At 41.6% G+C, this 11,169-nt stretch overlaps 1 protein-coding gene across 1 annotated transcript; it reads left to right on the top strand.

Moving 5' to 3' along the window:
• The first annotated feature begins 654 nt into the window (after positions 1–654).
• irx4a (iroquois homeobox 4a) lies at positions 655–7,373 on the top strand. Its single transcript, XM_014410793.4, has 5 exons — positions 655–1,157; positions 2,066–2,317; positions 3,195–3,301; positions 5,056–5,366; positions 6,213–7,373. Exons 1-5 carry the CDS (start codon positions 1,113–1,115, stop codon positions 6,917–6,919), a joined length of 1,422 nt encoding a protein of 473 aa, XP_014266279.1. The 5' UTR covers positions 655–1,112; the 3' UTR covers positions 6,920–7,373.
• Positions 7,374–11,169: the final 3,796 nt, after the last annotated feature.

Below are 11,169 nucleotides of genomic sequence, written 5' to 3'. Positions count from 1 at the left end.
GACCTGTCACCGGCAGGCAGAGATCCAGCTGGAGAGGAGAGAGGAAGGAGGAGGGAGGGAGGAGAAGGAGGAGGAGTACATCATCATTAATTTGAGGAGTGACCCCTGGGGCTATCCACATGTCTCAACCCGGGATTCTCCAAGCAGGGCAACGCGCACCGGCAAGGTGGCGAGCCAGTTTGGGGGGTTTTTACAGCAGTTTGATGAGTCTTCCTAACAAATACACAAGTGATAGATAGATAGATAGATAGATAGATAGATAGATAGATAGATAGATAGATAGATAGATAGATAGATAGATAGATAGATAGATATTGCACCGAATGTTAGTATTATAAAATACATTCACTTTGTTAATTAATTAGTTTCATCTTTGGCTGCTATCTTTAGTATGAAAATATTCTTCACAAATTAATTTGAAACCAATTAGCTCCCAGTGTGATTAGAAGTTGTTCGGAGGAATGATAGGAATGTGCTTCATTAGGCCTAATTCATTTAAGCGGATACAGACGTGTGCATATTTAAGCCACTGATTGGCCTAATTGATTGATTGCTCGTGCAAATTAATCTCCAGGACATATTCGTGTTCATAAAGGTACTCCGTGCCTTTTACTCTATTAAACATTTCCTCTTTATATCGTGCTTTCAGTTTTTTTCTCGTCATCCTGAGAAAGAAAATGCATATTAAAGTTACAGTCTGGTCATTTTTAGAGTGGGAAACTTCTGACGTCACAGTCACCGGCGTTTAAAACAACCTGCCTCTGCTGCTGACGTCTTTTATACTACTTTTTATAGGCAAAAATATGTATCTGACAACAAAGTGATTATTCTTGGCAAAGAAGCTCGTGTTTCCCTAATGCGTTTATTTATTGTTAGTGGAGTTTTAAAAAAGGAAAAGGACAGGTTTGATTAGGTGGTTTAGTTAATGCAGTTTAAAGTCGTTTGAGTGGGGGCTTTTTACAAATTAAACATGCTACTCTGCTTCGCCCTATAAGCATCCTAGGAGCCTGTGCTTACCAATCAATTGGTACAGTCAAACAGAGCCGCAGCCTGCGTTAGAGTGGAGACCTTCAGTCTCGCTTTATTTCTGGATATTGGGGGACTTCTCTACCATGTCATATCCACAATTTGGATATCCCTATTCGTCTGCTCCACAAGTAAGTTCGTGTAACTACGTTTGTTTATAGGATGCTGTGGTATTCATGTCGCAACGGGTGATTGTCTCATCGATTTAAGCTTCATCCCTTTACGCACTTTAGCCAAGATTCCGGGAGACTTTTAATGTCTTTTCGGGCACCGGAAAGGTATTGCATTGCAGCCAGTGGTACCTGTGTAGCTAAAGCGAGAAAGAAAGGGGGTGAAAAGAAGGTATCCAGAAACCATCGAGACCCCCGACCTCCTGTTCACTGATTTCTGTAAGATAATAGCCGCTGTGTAATGTTAACCATATGTTTATCTGCTTTGGAACACACATGGCAACTTGTTCAGCACACGCCATGTGTGTTTTGCGCTATAACAGCAGCTGTTTTATTTTGGCTGTGAGCCATGAAAAATCGTTTGGCTCTTTACTTTAGGTATTGCCGAGCAATCTCTGGGAAAAGCATGTATCTGTTTGCAAGGCATGGATTTTGATTTTGAATCAAGCCTGTTAGACGGCACATTTTGGACAGTTTTACGCGCATATTATCACGCGAACAGAGTTGTGGCGTTCGACTTTAGATCTGGTCTGCTCTGATCTATTTTAGTCGCCAATAGATCTGCCATTTTTAAATGGGCAATCCACAAAAAAGGGGCAGACAATGTAGATCATTTCAAAAGAAGTAAATTGTATAATTTTAAAAACGAACTTTTTTATAGCCAAGTTTAATTTCGCGATCTGTGAAAGTGAAACGTGTAGAACTTTTTTTAATCAAGACAATTTTTAAGACAAGTTTTAAACTAACTTCGTCACCTGTCATTCTGTTTCAGTGCAACATTAAATTAAGCAGCCTATGTTCTAATTTAAAAAAAAAAAAAAGAAAGAAAGAAAAAACAGCCGATGAATTTTCTCTTGATCTCCACCCAGTTCCTGATGACAACTAACTCTCTGACCACTTGCTGCGAGTCCACCGGCAGATCCATAGCCGACTCCGGAGTAGCGGCTTCCGGACAGACACCTGTCTACTGTCCCGTGTATGAGAGCCGGCTGCTGGCCACGGCGAGACACGAGCTGAGCTCAGCCGCTGCGCTGGGAGTGTACGGGAGCCCTTACACCAGTGGTCAAGGCTATGGGAATTACGTTACATATGGCACGGACGCATCCGCTTTCTACTCACTGGTAAGCCCTTCATCTGATCCCTCTTGGCATTGATTTATGGACCTGCAAGGTTCAGAAGCTGAAGCAGGCACACCTCTCTTCTCCCTCTCATTTTTAATGTTCTACGTAGCAAAACATTAGCCTTTAAATGCAGAAGATGCATTCTTATATTCACGACAACCGTTTCAAGGAAATTAAAAATTCACTCCAAAGAATAACACACTTCGTATCAGCTTGTGTTGATGCAGGTTAATTTTAAACGTATGTGATTTCCGTCGTTTTCAGTCTGTTTCATCTCTGCAAAAGTGAATTTGAAGACTCAGCCTGATAAAATTGTCAGAACATGAGTGCAAATAACTTCTTTATTTAATTAATTTTTTTTATTTTAATTGAATGATTCTAAAAGGAAGACATGCTCATATAAAGTAAAGTATTGCTTGTTTCATTTTGGTTTCATATAAAATTCCATGTAGTGGAATCACTGTTGGCAGTAAAGGGGTGGTTGGAATCTTCTTAGACATTATTTTACCTACAACTGTGAATTCTAATTATTTATTTTGTCTGATTTGTTTTTAAAAATAATCAGAGTTCCAACTTTTCAGTCCTTAAAAAAAGTCTTGTCCCTGCAGTTGGTATACAATCATATTTATATCTACACAAAATATGAGATGGATTTTTTCTTCACTTTTAGCAGAACATTATTGTTGTATTGTATTATTGGGCTTTTGTTTTTGTGATAGTTTGGATTTCTTTGGGAATCATTATCCTTGTTGATGGCAACCTAAAAGTACAACCAATGCGCATCTCTTCTTGTCAAGTTGATTGTTTAAAATGCTGCAATACCTTCCCCTTTTTGTGTGTCACTCTTCTAAAAATGTGTCTTGCTGTATGATTGCAGGGTACATTTGATACTAAAGATGCCACAGCTTCTGCGCATGCGGGAATAACCCAGGCCACAGCTTACTACCCCTATGATCCTACCTTGGGGCAGTATCAGTATGACAGGTAGGTTTCTGTGACAGGTGATTTTTCTTTTTTGACATGTTAAAAAAGCTCATTATCAGTTCAAACAACAGACCACTTGATGTAGACCCAATATCCTGCTTGAGTAAAATGTGGTACAGGCAGAAAAACAGAGGGAAGTCAGTTACATCAGAAATAATTTTGAACTATGCGCTTTAAGTCTGCTATCCCAAAAAAGTGAAAACTTATCCCAGGTTTCTTAAGCAACAAACACAAGATGTAACTAAAATGAAAGCGAGAGGTAAATATTGAGCTGTAGTTTAGGGTCAGTTTCCTGGCATTAAATCAATCATTCCTGAGGGGTCAAGGCCATTCTCATCGCGTCAAGCAACACTGGGTGATCACCTTCATCTCATGACACATTTCTTTTCTGATGGGGTGAATTGCCTCAGAGGACCCATGCCCCTTTCATCAAAACATAAGGCCTGTACACTGTTGTGAAGAGCATGCCTGCCATATTGAAAGGTCTTCCCAATAATCAGCTGACATCCGCAATAAGTCTGTGATGTGGTGAAAAGGTAGCGTGTGAACGTGATTCATACGTGACTGTGCATTTACCTTAAAACAGAACCTAGCAGCGGTATCAGAACTGCATTGTGATACCACATGCTTGCTTTTATTATTATTGCACATTCGTTGATCACACTCGATATTGTATTGGCGGTACTCGATGTCTTATGCAGACTTCGAGCTTTTCAACATGTAGCCCAAAACCTAAGCGACAAGTGCTTTTGCCAATCACTTTTAATACCGCATAAAGGGCAAAAGATGCTCGAAAGTGCACACACTGCAAAAAGCTAAATAACCTGTGTCACCCAGATGAGCAAGCAGGCCAACAGCAGCACCATACTGTCTGCACTCATCTTTTACCTGAGGGCTCATCATTACACTCAATAAAGCAATTTTACAGTCTATTTTATCTGAGAACAACACAGGCTAAGGAAAGGTGCAGCACTTGTCTCCTTTTGATTCCCTTTTCAGTGCATGACCTGCTCTAAGCTATACGGAGCAATAAAGGCCTCATAAAAGCCTCCCAAGAGGACTTTTACAGCTCACTGCGGACTGAAAATCAACAGCATGCATTTTAAATGTAGGCTTATGGTTGATATTTGTGGGAGAGGTGAGGGTAGGGAAAGAGCTGTAGCCTGTGCTAAGAATGGTTTTAATAGGTGGCACAACAAAAATGACCAGAAAAAAAGAATGCTTACCATAATTTACACTCTTCATCTTTACTAAGCTTATATTTTTTTAAATGACAGTAATAGCATATTAACTTTGTGAGAGCTTTGCATTATCTGAGGGGGTTTTAGGGACGTTGTCAGAGTTTCTGTTGCTTTTGATGCCTTCAGTCTTATAAAGCATTTTCTGTGGACTTCACATGACTTTGCAGCTTTCTAAGAAATATTAGCGTGTACAGTATGTAACCTTTGACAGGGTAATGATCTTCTGCTTGCATGCCTTTCGCTACAGCTTCGGAATTATATCTCTTAAGTGAAACATGCTTCTGATATTCAGTTTTAAATTTTATTTGCGCTGACGAAGGCAGGAGTGTGACTCCAAGGCTTATAAAACATGATACGCATCAGCTCAGAAAAATTCCAAGATGCAGATGGCTCTGTCATGGCTGTAAGGAGAGAAACTGCCAGGACAGTGCTTTAAAAATTGTCAAGCAACAAGCGTTACATACTATATTTACTCTCTCATTAGTATTTTGCTTGCCTTCTTCTCATTAACAGATATGGCTCCATGGATGGGGGAACAAGACGAAAGAATGCTACACGAGAGACAACCAGCACGCTGAAGGCCTGGCTACAGGAGCACAGGAAGAACCCATATCCGACTAAAGGAGAGAAGATCATGCTGGCCATTATCACTAAAATGACCCTGACGCAGGTCTCCACCTGGTTCGCAAATGCTAGAAGGAGGCTCAAGAAGGAGAACAAGATGACATGGCCGCCGAGAAACAAGGGCTCAGAGGAGAAAAGATATGACGATGATGAGGATGGATCTCAAGAGGAGCAGATAAAAAGCGAGAACAATGACGATGGTTAGTGTCAGAGTGCTTTGCAAGGATAAAGTAAAGCTGTAAAACTCCAAAGCTGAACTCTTTCTAAGGGAAGTTTTTGACTTTTCATATAGTTCACAATAACAAAGATGAGATTTATGTTTTTTTTTTATTTAGTTTTTTTATAAAGACTAAATAAATAATTTGCTCCTTTACAGCTATAGACAGACACTTAATAAATAGACTTTTCCTTAAATTACAAATTGTAGCATTCTGCAGCATTTTGAATTCCATACCAGACTGTACAGATAGTCCTATAAAACCTGACCACACTCATATTTTAGTTTACTCTGACATCTCTTACAAAGAAATATATTTTTAATAGAAGGTTTTATACTGTAATTATAGATAGACACTACATCCTGATAATAAATAATTTGTTTGACTGAAAGGTTTACCAATGATCTGTGCCACATTATAGGCTTAATCACGTTTACTATATGACACGTGAAACCTGTCAGCAGCAACATTATTTTTGAACTATGCTGCACAGGCCTGCCATCAGACTGGGCCAACACTAAGAACTTACTAATGGAGGAACATGAGACAGGCCTCAGTCAGAGTTAAAAAAGAGTCAGATATATAAATAAGTTTAGACTCCTGGAGTTTTGATATCAGATTAAGCAGTTAATTGTGATAGAGTTGAATACATTGGAATTAAAACTCTGTTTGGTTTTTTTAGCTTAAGGGAACCTTTATTTTCCCCAAACATTATAATTTGCAGGTGTGAAACATTAATTTACACCTTTGATTGGAAGCCTATTTTCTGTCCTGCTGTGTGACACTGACTGACACGCCCCTCGTTTCTTTTCTGTTCTTGTTCTCCAGAGACCAGAAGCCGGCCCGACAAGGACCTCCAGTTGAGCGACTTGGACGATTTCGACACGCTGGAGTCTGAAAGCTCTGAGTGTGAGCTGAAGCACCGATATCACATGAACACACATATGACCACAACGACAACCGACTGCCCAGGCGAACACCTCCTCAAGGACGCGTCTCTGAAACTCTCCATCCCCGTTTCTCTCGGTGAGGAGCAGGACTTGAGCAAGAGTTGTCTCAAAACGAATCATAACGACGGCTTCCAGTCGGACAGCAGACAGCAGGAAAAGGCGTGCTATAATCAGCAGCAAGGGCACCAGATATTAGACGGCAAACCTCGGATCTGGTCTTTGGCGCAGACCGCGACGTCTCTGAACCAAACAGAGTACCCATCCTGTATGCTGAGGTGCCAGCCCCCGCCCTCCTCCCTCACCCCGTCCCCCGCCGCTACCTCCCCCGTGACCGGCCTGGACAGGCAGGACTCGCCGGTCACAACCCTGAGAAACTGGGTGGACGGGGTTTTTCACGACCCCTTGTTCAGGCACAGCACTTTGAGCCAAGCCCTGACCAACACCACCGTCTCTTGGACCACGAACACCAAAGGCACAATTCTGGAGGCTGAGAGAAGCACGTCGGCCTTGCAGCAGCATCAAAACTCCTCCAAAGACAGTGCCATGAGTTTTCCAAAAACTATCAATAAACTTTTCTGCTCCTAACAAAACCAAATGATCCTTTCTTGCAAAGAGAGTGGAAGACTTTTTGTGACTAAAACTCGGATGGAAGAAAAAAGAAAAGAGAGAGAGAACTATTGCGTGTCTATGATTCCCTTGTTATGTTTTATTCTTTATTAAAACAGTTGTAGCCATAAACTGTTACACTCGAGTTACAGAAGGGAAACATTTCGATTCAACGCACGCACAAAAATGTATAACAAAGTTTACATCTTGGGAAAAAAACAACAACAAAAAAATGTAGGCCTAAGCCTTTTCCTTTTAATTTTTTTTCTTTAATATATGCGCATGCTAATGTAATTGAATATTATTTAGGTTTCAGCAGCTGAGTATCACCAATAAAAGAAAAATAAGTCTCACTAATGCACTGCTCTCCTTGGGAGTGGATGAGAGCGTTTCAACTTTGTTCACTGAAAAATAAAAACAGTCGGTTTCTGAAGAGCGCTTGTGATGTCGGGTTAATGGTGAGAGTTGCTGTCTATGGTGCTGAACCAGGCCGTTCCCCCTTCTGCTCTACTTTTGCGTTTGCTTTTATCTAAAACAATGACTTAACCCTTCCCCCGCAATATGGGGCCTGCTGCAAGGCTGAGGGGAGAAAACCTTTTAAAAAGCATCCTGCAGTTTAAAACAGCACTCCCATCACTCCTAAACCATAAAATACTCTCACGATCTAACATCTCACACCCTCTTCCCCCCCCCCCCCCAGAAAACACTCACTCTTGTGCAATGACGGGAAGAAAATGAGGCAGCTCATCCCCACAAGACAGAACAATATCAGTATCTAAGATCTGCCTCATTAATTCCCTCTAAACAGGCTGTAATTGGGATGTTCACAGTCATATCTCATGTCGAGCTATTGATTTCCCCTCTCTGCTCTCTGATAATATTATCGAAATATTTCAACATCTTCCATGATGCGGCTGTCAGAAGGGTAAGTTATTCGCCATACGTCCTTTAATGGGTTCAAAACGGAGGCCCGTAAAATAATTTTGAAGTGAGGAGTTTTCGCTTTGACACTAACCCCTCGATTTTCCTGGAGACGGGGGTGGGGGATCCGGCAGAAAAACAGCGCGGATGCTGATTCCTCCGCTGAAAAGTGAAAGGGCTTTTACGAAAGAGGCACTCACGTCGTCTGGAAGTGAAAAGGGCAAAGGAACTCGAATTAGTTGTTGTAGATAAAAGGGCAAAAAGAAAGGAGTCAAGGGTACTTGACAGTAATGGCGAAAGAGGAGCTCTCCGGGGACTCTGTCCTGTGAGGAGGGAGTGGGGTGTGGTGGTGGTGTGGAGGGGCTTCGGTGATGAATTTTAATGGGAAAAGCACCAACGATCGAGATCACCCCGCCCTCCACGCGCCCCTTTAAAAGAAAGTGCAACGGCGGACAAAAGAAATTTTCTATATACCGCTTGTATTTTTTATTTATTTTCTTTCTTGGGCCGAAAAAAAAAACCTTGCCTGCAGCATTTCGAGTAGCAACGTTGACATAACCTCAGAATAAAAATCAAGGAAAGGCATACATGTTGTGAGGGTGCTTATTTTTTACTTGGGAGGGAGGGGAGAAAAAAATGCTTTCCTATTTGACTTGACGTACACCTGTTTAACCTACATACAAAATGGTGCATTTAAATTTTCATGGCCTCTGATAGAAAATTAGCGCATAGTTAAAATCCCCGAAGATCAGATAGCCCCGACATTTAATTAATTTACCATGAAGACAGATTTTATTAGACCTCTGAACCAACTGGCTTTTTATTTGACAGAAAGAGACATGAAGTAAGACAGAAGAGAGAGAGAGAAGGGAGGGGGGGGTGTCCTGGGAGAGAGACCAGTGCGCACAGTGCACTCAAAGAGAGAGAGACAGAGAAAAAGAGAGTGAGAGAGAGGGGCCACCTATAACTAAATCATTCAGCCATGGCAAATACGAACGCACAGAGGGAGCGGGATGGTAAATTAACAGGAGCTTTTTACATAGAGACCAAATAAAACTGTAATCAGCGACGCGTTACTTTTCATTAAGCGGCTCTGACAGCAGCATATTCAGCCACTCCGACACAGGAGCAGGGCCCGGGCTGAAATAAACTGCTCTCAACCCGAGAGTCATAAGATAATTCCTTAAGCTCCATTAACAACTCTTAGCCGCAGGAAATGGGCTCCCCCTGAAAACATCTCCAAATCTAAAAAGCTTTATCGACCTGGCAAACCTCAGCTGATGGCTTCTCTTTTTTTCCCCCAACTCCCCCCTCCCCCTCTCTCCTTTCCCTTTTTTTCAACTTAAGGGACAGAAACGTCCAACTGAGGTAATAGACTTTGACACAACACATTAAATGGGAAATGAGAAAAGAGGGAAGAAAGGGCACTCTTAAACGCCTTTTAAACGTTTCCAATTAGAGGTTTAAAACTTGAATAAGATGTAGGCCTTTGGCATATGCCTGGCTGATGGGACATTTTACTGAATGCCTTCTCCACTTGGTAAAAGCAGCACTTAACTGGGCACAGTATGTAGTCGTCCTGTGAGGCGGGCGAGTCAAGGGATAAGCTTTATCTCACTTTATGAGAAAAAAAAATGCCCATGAGTCTTAAACAACTGGATAGTTGTAAGATATTGCCCCCCCTCCCCAAAGCTACGAATGAAAAACAGAACAAAATAAAAGTTGTGGAAGCATCTGTTGTTTATTTTATTTTCATTTTTTACTCATCTTTGTATGATCTTCCTTCCTGCATAGCTCAAAGGGGCTTCTTGCTCTGTCCACAGTGCTAGAAGGCCCACAAAAGCTAACAGAAACTCGGAACAATCAGCAGTTGTGGAGTTTCCCCAGAGAGAAAACCAGCCTGGGTCAGGTTAATACCACTGTGACCCTGAGCCATAAATATATTTACACATCATTACACATCAACATACACATTTAAACACACTCTCTCTCTTTCACTGTCGCTCTTTCTCTCTCTGTATCTCATACACACAAGCACACACACGCACATATACACACACAGTCAGTCTCAAAACCTCTGCCACACATGCCTGCATCAGGCTTAATTGAATATTTAATCTATTCATTGACTAACATTAATATGGTGAGAATAGCTTTAATGTGATCAAAGCTTAAATGAAAATGTGAAGCATGACCACACACAAAGGGTAGCGTGGAGAAATGGCACACGTGCACACACACACACACATACACACACACATACAAATATGAGCAGTATGGGACTTTGCCTTAGCAGCCCTTTTAAGAATCAATGCAATGGCCTTTAATTCCAATTATAATGAAGAATATTAAAGCGGTACTCTCAAAGCCACGATAAACAAAACAGCCTGTCGGTGTGTAATCATATGATTCCAAAAAACACATTTTTTATTAGGATTAAATTACATCTAAATGTCAGTTGGTGTGAACGCTTGGCATGGTTGATCTTAGCAAATTAATATATTGATAGAGAACAGAGCTATGCACTGAAGAAGTTTATTGAGTCAGAGTAGTGCAGAAATTAGTTTGGATCCAGAAGCTCCATGTTTGGTGGTGAATGACAGGACTAAATCCAAGAGTTGTTTGTCTTGTCATCTCTCACTTGCCACAAGGGTGAGGTGCAGAATACCCCCCCACCCCCCCCACCCCCCCCCCCACCCCCCACCCCCCAACACACACACGCTCCACTGTTTTAGGAGCTGAAGTGCCACCTACTATTCTTTCTTCACTGCTTGGAGATATGGTCTGTGTGTGATTGTTTGTGTATTTGTGGCAAGACCCCTACTGCCAAAACGACATGTCCAGGATGTGCCTTTAGGCCCCAGTGACTGCCCTTTATCAGCCCCTTGCTGCCATCACCTCCCTGCAGTCTTTCCACAGGTCAAGAGGTTCCAGCCTGAGGTGCATTGCTTTTCATCATCATCTCTGCTGTCTGTCTGTGACGACACGGGTGAACTGTCTTTCCCAAATTCATATTCACTACTTTTATGAATGAAAAAATACTAATCATGGTATATAATACTCTCTACTCTTCAATGTATTTTAGAATCACTATACAGTATATCTACATATAGAGATATATATTTATTTATAAGTATATAAATTGTACAGAGCTGATTTGGAGGTTTACCTGGTTGCATTACCATTCTTAGCAATGGTTGCAGCCGCCCACAGAAAAGTCCAGGGGTGTAATCTCACACTCGTTAAGGTCAGAGGAAAGGTTAAGAGGATCTAATCGTGGGTCACTGCAACACACTTTGACTCTGTCA

Source organism: Maylandia zebra, linkage group LG11 (genome assembly GCF_041146795.1).
Source record: "Maylandia zebra isolate NMK-2024a linkage group LG11, Mzebra_GT3a, whole genome shotgun sequence".
In the NCBI taxonomy this organism is placed as follows: domain Eukaryota; kingdom Metazoa; phylum Chordata; class Actinopteri; order Cichliformes; family Cichlidae; genus Maylandia; species Maylandia zebra.
Note: the sequence above shows the minus strand (reverse complement) of the source record. Positions and strands in the feature narration are given on the sequence as shown.

Bases quoted from the DNA above. Each gene is read 5' to 3' on its own strand.
- irx4a (XM_014410793.4), top strand. From the start codon at position 1,113: ATGTCATATCCACAATTTGGATATCCCTATTCGTCTGCTCCACAA. The intron at 3,302-5,055 runs GTAGGTTTCTGT...TCTCATTAACAG, and splicing joins GGGCAGTATCAGTATGACAG to ATATGGCTCCATGGATGGGG. The intron at 5,367-6,212 runs GTTAGTGTCAGA...CTTGTTCTCCAG, and splicing joins AAGCGAGAACAATGACGATG to AGACCAGAAGCCGGCCCGAC.